We start from the raw sequence: 25,104 nt of genomic DNA, 5'->3' as shown, positions 1-25,104 counted from the left end.
GTAGTTTTAGTCACGACCTTCAACTAGGAAAAGGAGTAACTTTTCTCTGACTGGCTGGCCCTTCCGAACTAGGGTGAGAACTCGTGAACCGTCTGGTGAGAATTCAGAGGACTGTGATAAGCATCAGTGAACTACGGCCTGAGGGCTGAATCTGGACCACTGTCTGTTTTTGTAAAGTTTTATTGGAACATAGTCAGACTTGTTTGTTTACGTATTGTTTATAACTGCTTTCAAGTTATAGTAGCCGAGTAGCTGTGACAGCGACCATATGACCCGCACGGTAGAAACTGGGAAATAATTTACTGTTTGGTCCTTTACAAAAATGTTTGCTGACTCCTGGCCTATGGAGTTGATTTGAAATAGGGAGCGGGATTGTATACTTTTTTCTTTCTTACTTGGGTAGGAGCAAGACCCAGTAAAATCAAGAAATAATTTAACAGTCATATGTCAAAAATATCTGTGCAAACAAATCTCTGTTTCAGCATTGATTCTAATGATATTAAAATTTAAGAATCAGTAGATTCTTAAATGAGTTAGATTTTGTAGGTTCAGATCCTAACTCTAGCAAATGTTGGCGTCATCTCTCTTGAGTTAATCAAAAACTACTTGTTGAGTGCTAACCATGTACTTGGAGCTCGGCTAGGTACAGAGATAGATGAAAAACAGTTCATGGTGTGACCCTGTTTCTCAAGAAGCTTATCAATCTTCATTGAAAGATGAGATCAACACATTTTTAAAAATGTAAAAACAACATAAGACGTTATATAACACGTTAGTGGATTGTGCTGACAATAAATGCAATGTGTGTTCAAAGGAAGACTCGCGATCTGCATGATTTTGGAAAAAGAACTTATTCAGCTCAGAGACGTTGATTGAAGACCTACTGTGTGCTGGACAACAGGATACAGATATGAAGGAGAATGGCCTCAGCCCTCAAAGAGTTTACTGTTTACTCCCGAGGATAGACAATGGTCACAGAAAAGCTGTCAGACTTTCTCTGTGCTCCTTAGTTAAAGTGTAGATTAACTAAAGTCACTATATATAGCCTTTCCTGATCTTTCTGGAAACTCGAAAGTATTGTTTTTAATCTTTGGAGTCTTGATCACTCAGAGCATATTTATAGAGCACCTACTTTGTGCCAGAGCCTGTTCTAGGCCCTGGGGATACAGCCCTGGGCAAGGTAGGCGGGAATCCCTGCCTTCAGGGCTCTTACTGGCTGTGCTTGGCTTGCCCTCCCTTGTACTTTGCACATGCGCGGTCTGTGAGGGTTATCTGCGTCCTTTTCCTTTGCCTGTCACTCCCTCTGTCCACATCCCCCCTTTCCCACCCTAGCGCTGTTCTCAGGAGCTGCAGGTTGTGACTTCTTCACCTCTGGGTCCCCCCTACAGTATTCAGTGCCAGTCACTAAGTATTTATTGAATGACTATATGACCTCAGCCATCTAAAATGTTCTTTCCCACAGCCTGCTTTCTTAAAGGTCAGCCTGGTTTCTTCCTGTCAGAGGACCCATGATGGGTCATTCCCATGCGGGCCAGCGGCAGCACACCCCCGTCACATGTGTTCTTTCTCGTCTAAAATCCATCATCGTTTTTTGCACATAAGATGTGAAAAAGTGTAGAAGATTTTCTTTCAGAGTACTCACCAAAGAGATCGGTGCTTATTTGGGACTGATGATGAGGCTAGAGCCAGCATCTTGGTGTTTGAGTACTTTTCCCATCTTCAGCCCTCAGCCCATTAAAAAGTCGGGGCTGTGCGGTGGCAGTCTGACCACACAATGGACGCCAGGGGACCGGTCACTCCTCACCTGAGTGTGGTTGGCAGCTCCCGTGAGCTGGCGTGCTTTCCAGACTGGTGGTCTTAACTAGGCCAGTGTTTGATAGTGAGTCAAAATTGTAAGCAATTAAATCGTCCCATGACATTTAGAGTGTCAGGCACATACTAAGGAAATGTTATTTTTATGAAGTACACCAGTCCATACATGTAAATACTTCGTTATTAATTATTAATAAAGCATACCATTGTTCGTGGTGGATGCTAGTGATACACGACTCAAGCCCATTTATCAAAGTCTCGTTTTAACCAATATCCAGAATATAATTGCTCAGATCAAATGCATTTGCTTGTCATTTTTTATAGCCAGGGTAGCTGGATATTTGCCATCTTCCACTCAGAATAATATTGTAGCTAGTGATTACCCATTGGTTTGGCTTTTAAAGAAATTTAAAACAAACTTATCGGCTGTTGGCTTAAAGATTCATTCACCTCTCAGAAATGCGGTCACGGATTTCCTGCATTTCTTGAAAACTCTGCTCCTGTGGCCTCGCACAGGCACAGATGACTTTTTCCAGCCATGCCGTGGTGTGCGCCGGCTTGCCGGACATTAGAACCCAGGCCTCAGCCTTCCGAAAACGCGACTCACGTCCTGGACGGTGAACGTCCGGATCGGCAACACATTTTAAACATGCAGATGATGATTATTACAGAAAGGGTGCTTTCGAATCATGCTAATGGCATCAATCTCCAGCACACACTTGCGTGAATTAATTCCGCTTTTAAAATCAGATGCACTGTTAGCGGCGTCAAAGATGGGTATTTGACATTTATCACACAGACGAGGACGTGTGCTTTAATTATGTGAATTTTCTGGAGCATCTCTGTGGCTGTATAAATAGACGCACAGGGGCGCATGTCCTTGCACGCATGACCATCAAGTTCACGGCCCTTTCTCCACCCCTGTGCCACAGCGAGGAAAAGAGCGGGGAGAGGCCACGTGTTACTAGGCAGTCCAGTGGCCCCAGAACCCTCTCCCCCCTTACCATACCTTTCCTTTCTTGTGACTCCGAACACACCCCCTCCTCCCCAGAGCTGACTTCCAAGCCTGATCGGTGGCACTAAACATTAAACTCTTGTCTTTGAGAATAATAGGCTTTGCTTTCCACACCCTCAAGCATGTTGAGCTACTGTGCAGGCTGGAAAATAAAAATGTTCTAATTGTGTCTTTTAAATAAGCATAGGAGTGAATTAATTAGACCATATTTTGTCTTTAGTTGCTTAGTTACACAATAGTATTCCTGAGCACGAGTAAGATAAATTGGCTCTTTTTCTGCTGCCTGTCCCTTAATCATAATTACTGTATTGCTTAGGAGAGTAAGGCATACATAGATTTTGAATTTTTTATTAATAGTCAAAAATATGCATATGATATATAAAGTATATGCTGTTCAACCTGTTTTATATGCTTTTATGTGGGAAGAAGTTTTATTGTGGTGGTAACATTTGCATTAGTTGCTCAAAGATGTAGTTCTGGGAAATACATAATTGAAATGTTTTTGAATTGCTTTTTCTGGCCTTTTCAATCTTATTCAAAATAATAGTGCCTCCAGTCCTGGAGCAGTCATTCTCATTTGATTTAACATCTTTCTTTGCACTTTTGTGAAGGGCCCAGCCTTAACCCTGGAGAGCCTAGGCAGGGCTCAGTGATTCATAGACCTCAGACATAGCGCCTTGTGTTTTGGGGCTCACACTGTCGAGGGTCGGGGGCAGTGAGGCAGCAGAGCATTAAATGCCCTTTGCCCTTGGCACACTTCCACATTCCTGGCAGAAGGTTCCAGAGTCAGTAATCAAGAAGAATTTTTTTAACCGGGGATGGACAATGCTATATGCTTGCCTTCTGGGGGCTTGCAAAATGGGATGTTGCTACCAGAACCTGGGCTTCTGGCCCCCTATCCTCCCTTACCTCCACCGAGAAGGCAGCAAGAGTGGGACAGCTTGATATAGTTATTGAACAATGGGAGAGTCTGGCTTAAGACCCAGAATGCATGCTGGGTAAATGTATGTGAAAATTGACCCCATTGTTCTGTTGTATTTGAAAAGCAAGTAAATTATTTACAGATATTTGCTAATTAAAGCCCATGTTGTTTTACCAGCACAAAAGAACACAGTATAACTGGAGACAAAGAACTAAGTGCAAATAATTTAAACTTGCTAATTCTGTGTATTTTTCTGAAGGGAGGAATATGTTTTAAAAATACGTATAAATATATACATATTAGAGTGTGTGTGTCTATACGGATATGCATGTGGGGCTTTTTGTTTTGTTCTGACTCCTACAAGGGAAGCCTTGCATACTACAGAGGTAACAGGCCAAGTCATCACCAGTTACCTGTCGCTGGGCCTGCCCCAGGCCTCCTGTGGACCATGGGGTTGGAAAGCACTGTGAAAGTATACTTGTTTTCCCTTTAGTCCAAACTTTGCTTGCCATCCTCTGGGTTGAGCTCAGCTCAGGGTACCAATGGAAAAAAACAAACTACCCAGATATTATACCAGAGAATAAAAATGTTCTTACTCATTGCCTTGTTCTCTGACTTTTCCTCCACGACAGGCTCAGGTTTAGTTGTTTTTCTTCTGTGACTACCCAACTTTGGCAACATTCTGGTTGGAAATTTGCGTTGCAGAATGAGGGCCTCTTGACGTGGGGCGAAGGGTTCAGAGGCAGAGAAGGTCGCCCAGAACATTCTCAGACTCTCAGAGACCTCCTCCTGACTGGATGTTGGCGGAGCCAACTGCACGGACATGTTGGGCTTCAGCCGTGACTGGCTGGACATCCCTTGGCTTTGTTGATCAAGAGGATCAGGAAGACTTCCCATGGTTAGCTAAGAAAAAGGCTCATGTCTAATTTGCTATGGACATTTGAATAGACTTATAGGACATTTGGGAGAACAAGTCCAGCCCCTACTTAATGGACACAGAAAGGCCAGAAAAATCTTGGGCCTAGCAGCCAGTGCCCTCAAGCACAGTGGTCTGCTGCTTTGAGGAAGAAGGGCTACTCTCAAGGTTCTACTCTGAGAAAAGTAAGCAAGCGTTTCCCATGGGTGTGTTCCGGGTAGATCATCCCAGCTCCTTGTCTTAGACCAGTAGATGGTGCCTCTGTGGGACATGACTGGTATGAAATCACTAATTAGAGTGTGGACGTTAGTGCCAAGATACTCACCCAAGGGTCAGTGATTACAAAGAAACCAGGTTTGGTGTTCACAGTCCCCTGTGGACCTTACTTCATTTCCATATTCTTTGCTGAAGCTAGGATGGCCCTTTGATGGTATTATTTATATTGGCTTAAGAAAAGCTTTGCTGAGATGGCACTCTTGGTGGCAAACGAAATTGGCGTTTCTTCCACTCTCTGATATTCGCAGATGGTTTCTTTCATTCTGAAATGTTTATTGCATGCCTACTATGTGTCATTTCTCTCCAGTGGGGACATTAAGAGCAAACACAATGACTAATGCACAGATAAAAATTTCTGTTCCCATAGAGCTCACTCATTCTTTCACAGTAAGAAGGAAAAAGCAACTTGGTTGATTGATCCAAAATGGTGGAAAACCATCCCCATACATTTTGGTCTTAGAACCACTTTCACACTTCGCTTTTCTAAAGTTTTCTCTTCTCTATGTATGCACAACCCAGAGAAAATGCCTCTGGCTTTCTCTTTGCCCAAACCATTGGCCAGAGTTTTACCCACAGTGTTTCCTATGAAGTTACAACATTTTGTTTATGGAGTAGCCATTATGTGTCAGGCATTGCATATATATTAATACATAAATTAAATGTTCATTTAATTCTCAAAGAAATTCTCTTAGGTTGGTTGTATTGTGACATTTTTATACTTCATAGATGGAAGGAAGGTGGTTAAGTAACTTGCCCAAGGTCACGTAGAGTTAAGACTCAGAGCCAGGATTAAAATCCAGGTTTTCCTTGATTCTGCCAGGATTGGTGACCTTCATATCTCCCTATCACTTTAAAATATGAGGGACTAACCATGGGACTTTGACTATAGACTGACTTATCCTGTAATTGAGTCTTCAACGAATATTATTTCTTCCGTCCTTTATTTATTTGGTCAGCATGTGGTGCTTGAATGCTCTCTAGGAATGTGAAGTCCCATTGGCGGTTGACTCAGTCATAATACTGTGCACTTGAGGAATAAAATGTTTAAAAGGGCTCCTTAAATCCTGCACCCCCCCAAGGCAGGCACGCGGTGCCTCTCATTCACAGGAGAGAAGACTCGTTCTCAGCCCTCCTTGAGCACCTTCTGGGTGCAGGCCAGCCTGGGGTGCTGGAGAGACAGAGGTGGGGAACCAGACAGATCCTGTCTTCGTGGAGCTGCCTGTCAGGTGGGGAGTGTGTACTTCATCCAACTGTCACAAGTAATGGGTTGTTGTGTGGCGTGCTCAGTGTGATGGAGTAAAAATTCAGGACCTCTGACAGGAGTGCCTGATCTTGTTTGAAAGAAGCAACATTTGAACCCAGGTCCAGCGAGATTCTGATGAAGGTTGGGAAGAGGTTTCTTGCCAAGATGTGGAGGTGGGAGCACTGTCCCTACAAGATGATTTCTGGGCTGAGCCTCATCTCAGTGAATCCAGTAAACAGGTTAGAGGTGCCTACTTCTGCCCACTGGGAGTACCTGTTGTTCTCGATGTCACTGAGACACCTAGACAGCATCCTCAGAGCTGATTTACATTGGCCAGCTGTGGGAGTATTGAAAACATGAGGTTGGTAAACTAAAGCCCACTGGTCAACTCTGGCCAGCTGCCTGTTTTGTAAATAAAGTTTTATTGGCACACAGCCGCACCCAGTTGTTGACAAATGGTCTCTGGCAGCTTTCACACTGTAGCGGCAGAGTTGAGTAGTGTGACGGAAACTGTGTGGTACTCTGTGAGCCAGACATACTTACTATCTGGCCCTGGACTAAGATGATATCAATAAAGGCAGTAGTAAAACTAGATGCTTAGGGTTCATTTGCGTGACCTTTTATTTACTCCTTATGACAGTAATACTATGAGGTAGGTTCTAGTGTCGTCCCCATTTTGCAGGAGGGCAACCTGAGAAGTTAGGCCACTTGTCGAGGTTTCTAAGTTCCTTCACCAGGTAAATGACAGAGACTGAATGGGAACTTGAGCTGTCTTGATTCCAAAACACTGATGGCAAAAACATTACACCATCCTGGTGACAAGAGAAGGAAACCCAGGCAGTGTGAGCAAAGGGTTCTAGAACTCACCAAGGCATTTCTCTGTGAAGTGAAACCTCGCAACAGCTGGATCCCTCTTTCAAGGGCTTACTCAAACGCCACCTCCTCTATGATGTCTTCCACTGTGTAGGGGAGAAAGGGACCCAGAGCAGATGCACATGTGTAAATGCCCACGGGGCCCGGCAGGTGAGACCAAGGAGAATGAGCCAGGTCTGGAAGAAAATATGATGCTTGAGGGGCCTGGGGGTGTGTGACTCACTCGAGTGTTGCTACTCACATCCTGCTGATCATTGCTGGGCAGGAATGTCATTTCACAGCGCCAGGTCTTTCCGTTTCTCAAGAGACGTGTCAAAAATCTAGATTTTTGTGTGAGTGTAGTTGGCACTTTGGTCCAAGTTTCAAAAGACGCTGTGGGCCAAACAAAACATATCTTCAGTCTGGATGTTTCCCCCCAGCCTCTCCCCCAAACCCGGCTGCCACCTTGCAGTCTCTAGAGCAAAGCTCTGGATGATTCAGTTTTGAAACCATTCTTGCATTTGGCCCATTTTCTCTGAAAGCAAAAGGAACCTATTGTTCCTGAAGGGGCAGCAGAGAAATGAGAAGGCGAAAGCCAGGTAGACAAAGCCCTCACCCTTCTCTCTGGCCAGAGTTCCAGAGGTCTGCAGGGACGGAAGGGGCATCTGTACTAGGAATGCAGGGTGCTGTCCCGCACAGTCAGGCTGGCGGGTGCAGGACTCGAGCTGTGGAGAGAAGCTTGTGCGAGTGGGAGCATGGCCTGTAGTCAAGCTGAAGGTATTCTGGAATCGGGAAGCTTGGGAGCAGGCCCTTGGAAATAACGAGGGCTCTCTTGGATGGAGCTTTTTTGGGGAATTACTTGGACAGAGGGGCAAACCCATGACAGAAGAAGCCATAGGAAGGACACAGATAGGAAGGAAGGGCATAGCAATATTGGATATGGTCTGCACTGGGCAAAAGGGCCAGGATTTAGTGGAAAATAAGGTAGACTGAGGCCAGACTTCAGGGGGTTTAGCAGATCAGGCTTGACTTGAATCTGAAGGCCAGGGCTGATGAATAATTTCACATGTGCATTTTGTCTTTCTGGTCGGAATAGAAACTCTTAGTCTAGAAGCTTGAGAAAACCAAATAGGCATCCTTACTTTGCCAGTTCGTAGCTGGATGTCATCTTGGTCTACTTACTTAATCTCTTCCGGGATCTCAGTTGCTTTATCTGTAAAATGGGTTCCTCTTGCAGGCTGTGAATATCAAATGAAATCTATATGCGCACAGAACACCAAACCATGGCCTGGCTTCTCCTAGGCCTTTAGCAGATGCTCGCTATTGATCCTGCCCTGGTCAGGGGCCAAATCGTAACTTTATTGTCTCAAGGAAGTCTGTCATGGTGCTAGACTGTTAATAGCTCATTAATAAGTAATGTATTGCTTGAGCCGTTGGACTACTAACTATTGTTTGAAAAATGGTAACTAAAAAACTATCCATTCGAACAGAGTGAAACTTCCTGACTTCCCTTCTGTCCTAGACTTTTCTGTTGAGGCGCAGCGTTTTTGGTCCATGTTTGGGGCTTCCGGTCAGGTCCCTGTTCTGTTCTGTACCATTTAGGTCTTTAAGGACCTTGAGGGTGGAGGGCGTCTCTCCCATCAGCCACAACCAAACGGGATGAGACGGGGAAGTGATGGTGTCAAGAGACCAACTCTGCATTCCAGGTGTTCCATCTTGGTACGCCCAGGAAAGTCCGAACCTGCTGCTTCTTGGGTTCTGCCCCCCTTGAGAGGCAACCTCTAGGAAACTGGTCTGATGAATGTGCACAACAGTGGATTTATTTCAGATACTCTCACTTTCCCTCCATTAAAAAAAAGCCTCTCCTATTTCCTATTTTTACCCCCCCAAATTTAAAACATGCCCCGCCCCCCAACACCTCCTCTCTGCCCTCCTCTCATAGCAGTGGTGGTGATGGTCGGCAGTGTCTTTCACACACATCTTTAAGATGTGCAAGGGCAGCTTCTTTTAAAAAGCAAAAAAAAAAAGCATCAGCAAAGGGATGCAAAGGGAATGGAAGGGGTCCCAGCCAACATGGCTGGGGGATCTCAGAGGAAGGATCTTCCAAATAGAGACTGCCTGCTGGGCCATTAAATCCTTTTGCTTTGGGTTAATCCCACAGTGTATATCAGATTCCTGAATTCAGATGAAAACACTGCTATAGTGCTCTGTCTCCTCACCAAATTATTCCAAAATCGGGTGTACATGGGTTATAAATACAGAAAATAATTGAATTCTGTGTGTCTTAAGTGAAATAATCTGTTCCATTCTGTTTCTTGTGAATATTCTCCATAATAGTCTAATTGTGTTTTGTGCTCCTGGGAGCTGAATGTGTGTTCAGCAACAATGCATTGGGTTGTAAAATATGCATCCCCAACTATCGGGGCAGGCAAAAAGAAGGATCTAGTAAAAAGGCTGAAGATGTTTTTCTTAATGCAAATTATATGAATCACCTAAATGGTAGTGTCTTTAAAAATTATCAGCAGGCTCTGTTGTTGTTGTGTTGTTTTTTTTTTTTCCCTTTCCGCTTACAGGTCCTCTTTCTCACTCCACATTTTTGATGTTATAGATCAGTAATTCAATAGGCAGCCAAGCAGGTGTTCACATCACTCCTGACCCCCTGAATTCCTTAAATGACCCCTCGAAGCAGTGGAGTGAAAACATTCTGGGACTATTGAGATACCTCAGTTGCCTTTATTATTTATTTATTTATTTTACCTGAATTTTTAAAGGCTATTTTCTGCCCTTTTTGTTTGATTTTTGTTTGTTTCTCTTTTTAAGCAAAGAGAAGCCACATCTTGATCTTGGCCGTGAGGGCTGAAGGATTGTGTGCCTGCGGGGCCTGCAGACTGTGCTTATAGGCAACACAATTCTGACTGGGCAGCTGTGCCAAGGGCCTTCCAAAGATGAATCTGGAAAAGGTGGGAGGAGAAAAAGAGAGACAAGGCTTGGGCTTCTTCTCTGGTAGCTAAGGTCGTAATACAATACTGCTCTTGAAAAACATTTCTATTTTTAAGCAGAGGCCTTTTGGCTGCAGATTTTTATTCAATTCAATTCAACCAATATTTATTAGTATATCCAGGGTACTGTGGGGGGTGGCAAAGAGATGAGTAGTATCGGCCCCTTACCCTTTAGTTGCTTGGAGGAAAGAAAACATAAAGTTAGCCTTACTTGGCAAGATTATCTTTTACTCTTCCCCTTCCATCCAGGAAGATATGCTCGTATTGTTTAATAGTGTTCTTGGAAATTTCTGTGGGTCCCCCCAAAAAGAAGAGGCCTCTTGTACAGGTAGTTGCTCTAGGATTTAGGCAGTGGCAGGAAGCATTTTTCCACTTCCCAGCAGAAATTAGTCTAATTTTCAAGCAGATTCAAAACTGGTCTTTAGCACTTTCTTTCATAGACTTTATTTCATTATCACACAAAAATGCATGCGTGTATCCCATAGTAAAGATGAGTGTATTAGTAATCTATTGTTGTATAACAAGTTACCCAAATTTTTGTGTCTTTGGACAACACTTATTATTCAGTGTTTCTGTGGGGCAAGAGTCCGGGTAAGGCTTAGTGGGGTGCCTCTGGTTCAGGGATTCTCAAATTTGTAATCACGGTGCCCACCTGAGCTACGGTCATCTCAGAGCTCACTGGGGTCGAATCTGCTTCTAAGTGGCTCACTTGCTTGTTGGCAGGACACGGGTCCTTGAGCGCTGTTGGGATGAGGGTCTCATTCCTTGCTGGCAGGTGACCGGGGCCTCCCTCAGTCCCTTGCCATGGCTGGTGGTCTTCTCCATGGGCCAGTTCCCAACATGGCGCCTGACTTCCCTCACAGTGCACAAGTGAGACAGAAGCCACAGCCCTTTTGTAACCTAATCTCAGAAACAACATCCATTTGCCTAATTCTGTTTGTTGGCTACTGTGTTACCCACACTCAAGGGGAGAGGATTACCCAAGGTCATGACTATGGAGAGGTGGGCATTGTTGGGAGCCAAATTAGCTGTCAGCAATGGAACCAGTCACTGTAGCCTAAGGCTAGTCTGATGAGGGTTGAATGATATTCTTCTTACCCTATCCAGCTCTTTTTTTTTTCCCCCTCTCTCTCTCCTTTTGTTGTTATGTATTCTCCCTGGGTGGTTCCTTCCAAACATTCTTCTCGCTCTTCTGGGCATTTAATTATAGAAGTCATACATGGTAGACAGCAGATTGCTTTAATCTTTTAAAGATTTGTTAGTCTTAGAGTATGTCAACAAGCCGTATTGGGTCCTTCTTAAACCTAACGTCTTGATCAGTGAATTTGCAGAGTTTTGCTGGAAACGGCATTGTGTCTGGTGTGATAAGTCTGCAGAGAGAAGGGGAAGGAGGCCCCTGTAGCTGGTGTAATTAAACAGGCTCCTTAATGTATAAGAAAATAGGTATGTTTCACGCACAGTGGTTGAGGAGGGACATTAAGTCAGGTTGGTATGTGTCCATGTAAAGACGTAAACATCCAAATGAAAGGGATTGTTGTCCCAGTTTCTGTTTCTGATGAGGGTGCCTAACAGGTGATGAGCATGTCCTAGCTACCCACCAACCTTGTGCATGTGTCAGAGAGCAACTGCCCTTCCACCTTTTAAATTCTGAGGAAATCAGCTATTTCATAGGAAAATTTATCTATTTCTCTTTCTGGGTAGATGCAACTTGGTTTTCAACCAAATGTTCAAAACATATATATGCAGGCATTGAAGGTTTGAGAAAAAGATGACAGTAAGCAAATTTTAGTCAATTTTTAGCAATGGAAGTTGATATATAGGGTAGCTTCCATGCTAAACCTACCTGAAACTTAGAGAAAAAGAGTCTGGATTCAAATGTAGAAGCATGCATCAGCTATAAGACATGCACCATGGTGTGTGTGTTGCACCATGTTCCTCCCAGTGCTTGTGTATCCTCCGTTTTCTCTGCATGCAATGTCCTGTGTTCTCCCCCCTCCTCCCCTCCCCTCCTGGCCTTGTGAGCTCCTGTTCCTTAGGGTCTTAGTGGAGAGACCTGCCCAACCACTGGATTTGAAATCATCCCCAGTTTCACCCTTAGTTTTCCATTATTGCCTCTTCTAGTCCTTTTGCTTCCAATTTTGCTTATTATCTGGCTCTTCTGCCCCACTCCTCTCTCTCCTAATACACAGACCACACACCATACACTACCTACCACACCTAATGATGGCAGACTCCAGGAAGGTAGAGATTTTTGTATGTTTCATTTCTGACTGACTTACAGTTGGTGCTCATTAAATATTTGTTGAATGAATGAAATCACTTATGACAATTTCTCATTATATAAATCATATTTAGCTGAGGGCTACCGTTTACCATCTGCCCACCCCCCCCCAGACATGCATGCACCTATCCACACGTCCATCCGTCTAGCCATCCATCTGTCCACCCATTCGTTCATTCAGTTATTCTTTAAGCTCCACTTGGGAGTGTACAGGATATTGGAAGGCATGGAAGGCTATGCAAGTTTCTGCCTTCCTTTCAGAAAGCTTACCTTGAAGAAAACTTGGCCTTTATTCTCTGGGGTTTGTACAACCTCCCTGGAGCGACAGCAGAGTTGGAATTAGGCCGTTGGAGTTGCCTGGGTCTGTCCTCTGTGCTGGCCTGCCCACCGCAGTCTTTGAACAGAAGTAGAAAGGTCACCAACTGTGGTTGCAAATTGGCTCTTGCATTAATCCTGGCTTATTCAAAAACACTCAATATTTTTCCAAACTGAGTTTAGAGCTTTTGATGGAAGCCTGAATCATTTACCACGGCAGAGCATATCACCAGTGTAGGGAAAACCAGAACTGAAAAATACAAAGCCCCTTTAAGTAATCCAATATAGGATAATTACATTATTAAATAAAGCTGTGGGTTTCAAATTATTCTGCCGCCATTGTACATGTAAGGATAATAATGTGAACTCTGCAAAGTGAACAGAGCAAAAAAAAAATTGTTTAACAAGAGGGAGCATGTCTAAATCATATGTTCATATTTAAACAGAGGCTACACAAAACAGGAAGGTTTACTTGGTTTCTACATTAAAGCATTCTAAATAGGCATGAGGCTTTTGGTGGTACTCTGTGAAGACTGCTCTTTTCGTTAATGATAGCAGTCTATCAAGACTCCACGCCAGATCACCAGTAGCCCTGAATCATTCAGACAGCACCCACCATGGTTTTCCTCTACCAACAGGGGCAAAGAGTTTTCTTCTTCCTTTAGGTGGAATATAGGCCCTGCTGAACTGTGTCCAGGAGGTAACGTGCATGTAAAAGTAGCTGAAAAAAAAGATCAGGAGATGTTAATGGAACGGTTTGGAGTCATTTGGCATGTTAGATCATCTGTGTTGGGTGGTGGTTGGGTTTGGGTTTTATTGCTATTGTTTGTGCTTTTATAGAATGCTCTCTGCTGAACTTTAACACCAAAATTGGGCTCATTTATGTTCTTTTGCTTATGTTTTAATGGCCAGAGCTAAGAATATGGGTGCCAAGCTAGTTTTCATTAGAGCAACCTGAAAATAGTTTAAAAAAAAAAAAAAAAAGACTGTGGCGTTAAGACCTTATTAATTTGGCCAAAGGGAAGGTGGGCAGCCTCAACCACTAACACATTTTTCAGTATATACCAGATACTTGACTATTTAGAGAGGAAATATCTAGGACACTGGGATTCATCTTGTTCTCTGTGTAAATTGTTTTTAATCTAAGGGAGGGGAAAAAAGGCTCATACATGGTCAATCCAAAAGGAAAGATATGAAACTGGGAATTAATGAGAGAATGTTTCTGGGGCTTTCTTTAGAGATGGGCTTCTAGTCAGGGGAGCAGGCTGCAGCCTAACAGGTTTTAAATTAGCTTGTATTAAAAATGTATTTAGGAACATAAAATATTTAGGATTTTTGAATTACTTGTTTGATACGCAAATGCCTTCGGCTATACCATGAAGGATGGTCGCATTACATCTGACAAATCACACCTCAGAGCCGTCTTCTGTTTGCTTACTCCCTCTAATTGTGCCAGGGTGGATTTCCAAAGTTCATTGAGCCACAAGCTTCACCTAAATGTCTGGAGGGAGGGAGGGAGGAGGTTGAAAGAGAAGGGGCTGGCTTGGGAAATTGGAACCCAATACACTAATGAGCCTCCATGGCAAATCCATTTCATCATGTTCAGGGAGTCAAATTAAACCTTAGCGCATATTTGAGAGGATATCTTCATCACTCAGACAACAGAAAATTCTTCACATTTTTAAAAGGCACATGAATGGCAATTCCTGTAATCTTACTTTGGGGACAAAACCAATACCAATCAAAAATTAAAATCCCTTTTGTTGCAAAATGACCTTAAATCCCAACCCCCTCTCCCCCTAACTCCCAGGACACTGTTAGGGGAAAGTGCCCTTGTCCCAGGATGGGAGTAGCAAGGAGCGTTGCTGGAGAAAGGACCATAGAGACCAATTTGCCAGCAAGACGAGGGTGCTGCCAAATCTGGTTTCTGGTTCCACCTCAGTTTTCTCATCTCTAAAATGGGCCTGAGAACACCTGCCTCAGAGAGTCCTTGTAGAGATCAGATAAGAGAAGGTCTATTAAATTCATGGATTAGTGTCTAGGTAAAGTAAAACAGCTCAAAGTTTTCCACTGCTCTGTCCTCAAAGACTGAGGAGAATGACTTAGAAGGCCAAACGTTAATAATTGCTTTCTGGCCCAGCTTCCCCTTGGGGGTACCCAGCAGTAGCTACAGGGGTATCATTGTTCCCTAATAAAGAATTAGGAGAAGTTAGGAATATACACAGCTACTTGCTAGTGGTATATGGATACCCCTCGTCCTCACTCCCTCATTTTCAGTTAAAGCCATGTGACATCGTAATAGTAATAGCTGTTATTTCTTGGGTGCTTACTCTGTGTTGACCATTATACTCTGATAGCTTCAACATCCTTATTGCCCTCGGAGGCACGTTTGTTTGTTTGTTTGTTTAATCTTATTTTCCCCCATTTTTTTAGTTTAATTTTTTTTAAAGTAATCTCTCCACCCACCGTGGGACTGGAACTCACAACCCTGAAATCAAAAGTCACACACTCCCCTGACTGAGCCAGCCAGGCACCCCACCCCCCAACCCATTTTTTAGATGAGACCTTGGTAAAATGAAATCATGTCCCAAGATGACTATGGACATTAGACGTAGCAGAGCTGCATTTGAACCTAGTGAACCGGGGGCAGGAGGACTCCAAAGCCAGTGCTCTCTAAGTATCCCTTCGTTTCTGACAGCATGGAATATCCAGAGATGGCGTACCATGAAAATAGGCAGTTTTTGTATGCATTAGGCACAGCACAGTCCTTGGCTCCTCGGGAAGTACAAGAGAAGCAGAGAGATTAAGCAAGGCTACCTGCCGCTAAGGTGTTTACTGTAGAACGTGGAATTATGCAATTCAGCATGAAATCGTGGTGCCTGATAAAGATTTGCCATTATGTCACAGATAATAAGAATAGTAATTCCCAGTCCAGAGACCAACTTCGTGTTGATATCATTTTATTTCGTCTACTCGGGACATTAAAAAACAACTGCTACCTTCTATTGCCCTCCTTATTTCTGAGGATAAATGGATATTATTACACCAGATGAAGGAGGAGGGATAAAGTCTTAAATGGGAAGAGTGTGTAGGGGTCCCACTAGGTCAGCCCTGCTCCCTGCTCTCTGCCCTCGGTTACACTGGTTGGAATCCCTTAACAGAGCTGCTGGCCCTGTGGTTTCTCATGGGGTTCAGCCATAGAGGTGGCCTGCCAGGATGGGGATAGGAAGGAGGGGGAAGGCAGGGAGTTTTTCCCTATTATTCCCTGTGAGCTTCCTCCAGGCTGTTGGTATCCTTCTAAGGAAGAGGCACCACCACTGGTAGAGGATCTACTCTATTCTGTAGGACAACCACTGGCTCCGTGCTTGGACACTTTGGCCTTCAAGTCATGATAACTGACCTGCCCCTAGCCCAAGTTCCTGTACTCTCTCCATCTCTTGTGGCTCCTCTACATGCCACCAACACCTTTGTCATCAGTAAAATCGTCCTTGGATCGTCATTACAGAAGTATTCTAGTTCCTGCTGAGACCCTACCCTGGTACAGGGATCATCCTTGAAATCTAGCAAACGGAGCTTCAGGAAACGCTCACTGCGCTCTCTTCATTTTTCTCATTTCATGACTGGCCCGTGAAAACTTCACCTTGTCGGCCCACGTTACCTTTGTGCCCTGACTTTGTTGACCTTCTGGCTGGCAACCAAGTGCCTGCAGAGTGAAACCTTTTTACCCGCTCTGTAGGTGTCCTATTAGTGGAGCACACAAGCGTCTAACCGGGAGAGTGATCGGCCACACGAGTAGGTGCCTAGAATTGCAGTTATCTGAGCGGGGCTTGAGAGCGGGAGAGGGACCAACCCAGCCAGGCCCAGCGGTGCCACCGTCTTCCCCTTGTGCACCATGGGCACGCCTGCCTACCCCAGTGTGAAGGCATGAGCGGATGTGCTTGCGCTGGTCTTTCTAAATGTTGCCATTAAACAGGAGTTTTTTTCTTTTCATTTTTAGTTTCTATCGAGAAGAAAATATCCCACTCTTGTGGAACCAATTGGACTATTATTTTGGTTTCACTGTTTATTTAGCTAACATCACCTGTTGGTGTGTCTGTGTTCCCAACATTTATCACGTTTCAGTTGCTACAGAGAATATTTTAAAAATCTAAGATGTTTGGGGAGGATTGAGGTGAATATGCCATGTTTTCCTGTTCTCATTCCATCCTCTCCCTGCCACCCCTTTTGATATTACATTTATGTGCTCGCAGTCATTTGGGCTTTATTAACATAGCTGAATATTGTTATCCTTTTTTTTTTTTTTAAGATTTTATTTATTTATTTGAGAGGGAGAGAGAACAAGCAAGGGGAGGAGCAGAGGAAGAGAGACAAACAGAGGCAGGCTCGATCCCACGACCCTGAGGTCATGACTTGAGCCAAAATCAAGAGTGGGATCCTTAACTGACTGAGCCACACAGGTGCCCTTGAATATAGTTATCTTAAGCAATGATCAGTTATTCCTTACCACACAGTGTGTTATAAGGAAGGTTGTGTTCATCTTGTCTCTCCTGAAGAATGATATATTTATAAAGATAGAGGTTTATCTCTGTGTCAGAGAGACCCAGAATTAAAATCACTTAGATAAGTCAGGAGTTCAAAATCTCTCTTGTATCACAGCCTACAGGTAGATGGTTCAGGGCTGGGAAGGTGGCTCTCCTCCCTGAGGTTGCCTAGAGACCCAGCTCTTCTGTCTTTCTCTCCTGAGAGATTTGTCCTCATGTGTATGGTCCAAAGGCGTATCCATTCCTTTTAAGGTCATGACCTGGGAATGGCACACATCACTAATATATATATTGGTAAGAACTTGGTCACATGGCTGCACCTAGTTATAAGGGAAGCAGGGGAAATGGTGTCTTTATTCTGCATGCATCAAATTAGCAGTTTATTACTAAAGAAGAAGGGAAGAATAGATATTGGGGGAAAGCTAGCCATAGTTGGGGGATGTTAAATTTCTCTTGTGTCGGCTAAGATCTTTTCTTATGATAAGCCAAGTGGGCCATGCAATTCCAGTGGGCTTGAGTTGATTCTGAGATTTTAAATTGACAACACGGGACTGGAGTCTAGGTGAATTTTTGGAACCAAAGTATAGAATGTAGTCATAGGATTAGAGGGCGAATATTGGAATTCCCATGGAGAATGATTTCTTCAAAGAGTAACATGCAGAGAAGATCTAGACCCAGACTACATCTAAGGATCTCTGTTTCCTACATTTTCCTGGTAGGGTGATAGAATAATGAAGAAGAGAAATTGAACAAAGTAAAGGAAGATAGAGGTGGTAGGTATTGGGTGGGTGTTCTTCATGGATCCGTTGAGTATTAACACATCTCGTGAGCAGAGCCACTAACCACTAGCTCTGGACAGTCTTTTCAAGGATGCTTATATAAGGAACAGCTTTGGGAGACAGAGCAAGTGTCTTTCTCCAGAACAAAGGCAGGCGTGATTACGGGTCAGTATTAAAGATTTGGGTTCCCCGCACTCAGGGTCCTACTCCTATAATGCACCCCACTCCACGTGCACATGTCATCTCACTCTCTTTGGATCTCATTTTGGGAATTGAGTATTGAAGAAACCACACAAACATGATACTTTCACTGTGGCTATGAGCAAGAAACCATTCTTTGTCTCTGACCGGGAGTCTTGTGTGCTCTGCCAGTGTCTGTAGAACTGTGGCAGGCCAACTTGTAAGTTTGGAGGTAGAGTAATATCTCAGACGCTTCACAGTTCTTAATGAGGGGGAGAGTTTTGTCAAAGTAGGGTTGTTCATTATCAAAAGCCACTAAGAGGTCAAAGAAAAAGAGAATAAGAGAAGGTCTTGGTTTCGTGATAGGTACAATGGTTTTTGAAGTTTTGGGACTCAGGACCCTTTACACTCAAATTATTGAGGATGCCGAAGAGCTTTTGTTTATGTGGGCTATAGCTACTGATATTTTACTGCAGTATAAATTAAAACTGAAAAATAGCCTAAAGTACTTGGTGACTCATTTAAAAATAAAAACAATGTGACACCCCTATGTAGAAAAAGTGAATGTCAAGCTAAATCTCAAACCTTATACGAGATTAAGTCAAAATGGATCATGCCTCTAAATGTAAAGCTATTCAACTTTGGGAAGGAAACGTAGGAGACTCCTTGTGACCTGGGGTTAGGCAGAGAACTCATAGGTGCAAGAACAAAGTCACAATTCAAAGAAGTAAAAAAATGATCAAATTGGACTTGATCAAAATTTAAAACTTTTGTTTTATTGAAGACACTGTTAGAAGAATGAAGACAGCCACAGGACGGGAGGAAATATTTCCAAATCCCATCTCTGACAAAGTATTTCCAGATCCCATATCTGACAAAGGACCTGTATCAGTAGATACAGTAGATCAGTAGATACAAGAACTCTCAAAACTCAATTGTAAGAAAATAAACAGCCCAATTTGAGAAATGAGCCGTAGACTTCAATATGCGCTTCACCAGAAAGGATATACGGATGAAAAAGTAACACCTGAAAAGATGTTCAACATCATTAGTCATTAGGGAAATGAAAATGTAAAACATGAAGAGAAGCCACTCCATATATATTATAGTGGCAATGATGAGTTAATTAACAAAGACCGTATCAAGTACGGGCAAGGATGAGAAATGACTGGAACTCTCTCCTCCATTGCTGGTAGGAATGCAAAATGGTACAGCCAATCTGGAAAACGGTCTCTACAAAATCAGATAGACTCTCACCCAGCAGTTTCTCTCCTGAGTATTTGTTATAGAGAATTGAAAACGTCTGTTCCTAGACGAATCTTGATGAGAGCGTTCACAGCAGCTCTATTTGTAGTCCCCAAAGTTGAAAAGAAGCCAGTGGCCCTCAGTGGGTGAATGGAGAAGCCATCTTGTGACACATCCATGTCATGGGAGATGCTACTCAGCAGTGAAAAGGAACAAGCAGTTGTACATGCAGCATCATGGATGGATCTCAGAGGCATTATGCTGAGTGAAAGAAACAGTCTCAAAAGATTTCAGATGGTATGATTCAATTTATATGACATTTGGAAAAAACTCGATAGCGAGAACAGATCAGTGGTTGCCATGTGTTAAAACTCATAGAACTGTACATCAAAACAGGAAATTTTACTGGAAGTTCATTTAAAAAATAAAAATAGTGATATAAACCCATTATATAAGTGCCACATTTTTGTGAAAATTAGCCATATTTTGAAAAACAAAAAAAACAGTAAAAACAGTAGCATTGTTTTCCATTTTTATAAGCTCTTTACTGTCTTAGCTTAATAGAGACAGCTGGATTCTCCTATCTGCTTCTGCATTTACTCTCCTGCCGTACCATATGTCATATAGTGTCTGGAAAACCCCACTATACACTTGAAAGAAAATAAGACTGAAAAAAGCAAATAATGTCTTAGTATTATTATGATCTTTGTTTTGCTTTGATGGACCACCTGAACTAGTCTTGGGGATTCCCCAGGGTTCCCGGACTACACTTTGAGAACCAGTAATATAATACACTGTCCCAAATTTCAGTCATTTTCATAGCATCTTGTCTTTTATTGTTTTTTAAAATTTTTTTTGCCATACCCACATGTCCTGTGTTTACTTAATGGTTTTGTTCAAATTGACCTATTTTTTTAACTTAAATTTATTTAAAGAGGAGACTTTCTAAATCTCCTATAAATGGAAAACCAGTACCACTTTCCCATAAATGGAAGGTAACCACAAAAATAAATAAGCAATGAGTAACTAATTAAAAAAAAAAAAAAGTTTACCCATGTACCATCTAAACTCCTCTCTGCATGGCACCATTTGGAAAACAGAGCAGAGGACTCATGACAATGAACATGTGACTAACTCTGTCATCCCACTTCATTTATGTTAGCCCATTTAATCCTTACAATTACCACAAGAGGTATATCGTTTTCTTGTCCTTTTTTTTTTTTTTTTAAATACATTAAAGAAAAATGGAAGCACAGAGAGGTTAAAGAAGTTTCCCAGTGTTCCACAGTGAGTAAATTGCAGGCCTGGGATTCGAACCCAGGGAAAGGCTCCAGAGTCCAGGAAGAATGCCATATTGGCAGATAGGAAACTTGGAGGCTTGTCCAAGTTCTGTTGGAAGTTGGTACGAGGCTATGTCATTGAACCTCACCGTCCTCGTCAATAACATGAAGGAGGTGGACTAAATCAGGATGTGCAAGTTTAACTGCTGGCTGGCTGCCCTGGGGCCAGGCAGATGAGGGAAATGTCGACTGACTGTAAGACAGTACCTGGAAATCACAGATCTCACATCTTATCTAAAGAAAACAACCACTTTCAACTTTTTTTTTTTTTTGGCAGATATCTCTCATTTTATTTTATTTTATCTTATCTTATTTTATTTATTTTATTTTACTATTTAGTTTTATGTAAAGATGGAAGTCTAGAGACCTTGTGTGAAGTTTCCCAATTTTTAGAACGCGTGTGGAGACCAGCAATACAGAGGCTAATTTGTGACTTCATGACTAGATACTTTCCTCTGACAGAGAGGATTCCAGGATGGCCTGAGCTGCTTTTATACAGTGGTGGACACAAAATCCAAATGACAGAAACAAGCCATTTAAAACAGTGGTGACAGGGGATCTGGATTTCGGTAGTGTCTCAACACAACCTCCATAAATATTGATTGGGAGCTGGGTTAATTGAAAAGCCAAGGTACATTATGAGACTAACAAAGTGTATTTCTTTGTGCTCCTTTTGTGTTGTATTAGAGTAAATCAGCAATATTTATCCAGCGCTAATGCTCGGTTTGCAGAGAGCTACTGTAATCATGAGATGAGCTTATTGAAATTCTTTCTTGGACAGAGGCTTGCCCAAGAACGGCGAGTATTAGGAACTGTAGTCAGTGCTCGCTCAGAATAGTAAATACGAACATGTGATTTATGCCATTGTGTGTACAAAGCAATGTTTCCTGAGACATTTTCTATATATATGTTCGCTGTTTTGTTTTTTGGGTTGGTTTCTTGCTCTCCCCCCTCCTCCGCTTATCAGATTTCCTTCTAAATCCTGGCATTTGACAATGTTGCAAGGCCAGTTTCTCTGTGAATCCACAGTAAAACATACTGGTGGTTGCACAATTCATCCAAACTTGGGTTTATAGCTTATGCGTGTTTATGTGAATTCCTGCATTTGTTTTTATGTATGTGGGTATATTCATAAAGTCTGCTTCTGAGAGAGAGAAAAAGAGGGAGGACAAAATCTATAGACTGAATCTTGAAAGATGGGTTTATTCATCAATGACATCATAAGGATTGTATTTTCTCTTGGTTAATAAACTATTTGTTTGGCGGGTGCTGTAAGCCAGCCAGAGCTAGTCATGCCATTTCTTGGAAAAGATCTGAAGCAACTAGTAATTGAAATGATAATCATTTGATCATAGTTAGAGCTATTTGAAAATAACACTCATCTCCAAACCGGTCTAGTCTAAGGAACCATATTTGGTAACATTTTGCCAAATTCCATCTTTGCTAATGTTGAGACTTATATACCATGAGACTTAATTATTTTCTGGAATATTCTAAACTTGATTTCTCGTGTGCCCTGTCCAGAAGCTGTTCCCATATGCTTTGAAACAATACCCAGCCTGAATTTTCATTCTGACATTTAATAATCACCATGTAATAGCTATAAAATGCGTGACAACGACAGATCTTTTATTTCAAGAGGATGGTGTAGTGAATCTGAGTGAAATCATCCGTTGAAATGGTACTTTGTAATATGCTCCATTGTTTATAAAGTACTAGATTTTTTTTTTTTTCTTGAGCAGAGGATAAAAACAGTTTCCACTTTGGGTCCCATTCAGTGGAAGTTCATATTCAATCCTGATAAGAGAAAGGACTCCATTACGAAAGTTTTACTTTTCATTTTTGATAGAGCATTTATTTTGCTGCTGCCTAACAAACTTGGTTCTCAGAAGCAGCCTGGAACTGGATGAGGAAAAGTGAAATTTTAGATCCTACCTTAAAACATTTTTAAAAACTAAATCCAGGATTTCTCATTGTGTGAAGCTTATCTTAATAAACCCTTTTTTGTTTGCTTTGGAGTAGCGTGTGCAGTGGTGTGTGTGTGTGTGTGTGTGTGTGTAGGTGGGGGAGGAGGAGGAAAGAGTCATGTTTAACAGCAAAATTAGCCAAAATCACTTGTGAATTCCTTTTGTTTAATAGCTTAGAGACATCTTCCTGTTGTTGTTTGTCAAAAATATTTCTAAGATTTTGTAAGCTTAGGGGTTTTCACAGCTAAGCTTTCTTCAGAAATATGAAGTAAAAGAAATGAAAGAAGTCGGTTCAAGTTGAAATGTCAAATGCTTCAAATAATTTAACTTAAAACCCAGTGAAATGATCTTCTTAAGCCTTTTCCAAAGAATCTTCGGGTAAGAGAGGCCCTCTTTCACTCCATGGATGGATATCTATTAAATATCTTGCTGGATTAATTCTGAGTCAGAAAAGTTGGTTGTTTCCTGGAAGCAATTAGAGATGCTTAAAATTCAAATTTATGATCCATACGAGAAACTTAAGTTTCAACTACTTTTCTTAGATTCAAAGGCTTTCTCCTCATTCACCCTCTCTCCTCTTACCCCATATGTATTAAAAGAAAAAATCAGTTCATTTCTCAACTTACAAAGTTTTTAAGAAACATGAGAATGTGTAAGTTTCTTTCAGTGGGAAGCACATAACATTTATGAAGTATTTCTTTTGGGATTACATCACAGTTTTATTTAATTTTTAGGACAAAAGTTAAATTCAATATTTGTGTATAAGCCAAGGGAAAATGTACCATAAACATAGGAATTTGGGGGTGAGTCAGAGTTCCAAGAATCCCAGATTTACTTAGACCATTTATATAGAGACAGGCTAACCATTAGTCACCTAGTTCTCACTTTTTACTTTTGCAATTAACTGCACCTAAAAATTAGCTTTCACCCGAGCGATTGGTCAGATGGGCAGAGTGGGCTTTGGCAACTAGCATAAAAAATGGCTCTCAGAATGACTGCCCAATTTTTGGACACTCTCTTATCGTATAACAAATAGATCTTCTACATTATTTTTCAACTAGACAGCTAGCAGTGAAAAGCCCTTGAAGTCAGTTATTGAAGATTCTCTGTCACCAAAAAGCACATTGTCTGCTTGCCTAAAGTTAAGCCACTCAAAGCATATTTCAGAGGGGGCTTTGTTGAAAACTTACCATTGGCCTCCCAGCCACTAATAACGTTTTGTTCTTCCCTGACCACCTCTTGTAGGATGAAGTCATTGCTGTTTCCGAAAAGGTAATCGTGAAACTTGAAGACCTGGTCAAGTGGGTACACTCTGATTGCTCCAAGTGGAGATGCGGCCTCCGTGCTGGCGCCGTGAAGACCACGGCCTTGGGGAGGAATGGACAGAAGGAAGCTCTGCTGAAGTACAGGCAGTCAACCCTCAACAGTGGACTCAACTTCAAAGACGTTCTCAAGGAGAAGGCTGACCTTGGTAAATATAATTTGTACTTCTAGATCGCATGTGTGGGTGTACACAGTAACCTAGTTTTTTGTTTGTTTGTTTGTCTGTTTTTTTGTCAGAGATTTTTCTGGAAACCCTGTCATATAGATAATTTTATATATACATAAAATTTCTTTGACCTCAAAGGGTCCTGGGAATATGTATGGACAGATTGCCTGGGTGTGTGAGGGGGTGGATGCTAGCCGTAGATCGCAGGGCCTTCTCCGTGTGGAGCCCCGTGCCCGGAACTTCGTGATACAACACGTGGCCTTCCTGTTAGTGTGAAGGCACAAGACTTCATTAGGGCGCCTGAGATTGAATTAATGAAGAGTTTAAATATTTGCTCAAAGAAGTTAGTATGGCATCTATTAACACCATGTCAGAATTTCATGTGTTTGTTTACGTTGGGTGGAAAACAGAGTGAGAAAGGGAGAGGAGTTACTTAATGGGGCTTAGGAGAGCAAATGTAAAATTGTTTAACCTCTCGGCCTCAGGTTCCTCACCTGAAAAAGATGGGCACTTTGCTGTGTCACTGAGATTTAAGATATAAAGGGTTTAGCACAGGGATGATTGGTGCCTAGGAGGGGCTCCCGAATTAATTCTGTTGCTTTAACTTAACATTTTCATCTCCAGAGACTTTTTGTGACCTTTTCTTTTTTTTTTTTTTTCCCTCCCCGTTCTGTTCCTATCTCCCTGTGGCGTTCACTGACTTATTCTCCTAGCATTGCTCAAGACCAAAGTTGTTGACCTCTGAGTTAGACTAGCTATTTCCTCTTTAGGCAAAGAGGAACTTCACTTTTAACATATCAAGGCATCTTTTTCTTTCATTCTAGCACAATGCTGATGTTCATAGCCCTATTTTATGCCTTAATGTGACAACTTCCTGTTTTTTTTTAGCCTAGGATTTAACTATTACAACAAACTTAGACTACTTAATTGGC

General features: G+C 42.2%; 1 protein-coding gene across 1 annotated transcript in view; it reads left to right on the top strand.

The window, feature by feature from the left end:
* The window catches only part of ARID5B (AT-rich interaction domain 5B), a 174,676-nt gene that overhangs the window by 6,501 nt on the left and 143,071 nt on the right, over nt 1-25,104 (top strand). Inside the window, exon 3 of the mRNA XM_080823419.1 lies at nt 23,929-24,154. Coding sequence (XP_080679545.1) covers nt 23,929-24,154 — 226 coding nt within the window. The remainder of the gene's footprint in view (nt 1-23,928; nt 24,155-25,104) is intronic.

This window comes from Martes martes (assembly GCF_963455335.1).
Source record: "Martes martes genome assembly, chromosome: 14".
Classification (NCBI taxonomy): domain Eukaryota; kingdom Metazoa; phylum Chordata; class Mammalia; order Carnivora; family Mustelidae; genus Martes; species Martes martes.
Note: the sequence above shows the minus strand (reverse complement) of the source record. Positions and strands in the feature narration are given on the sequence as shown.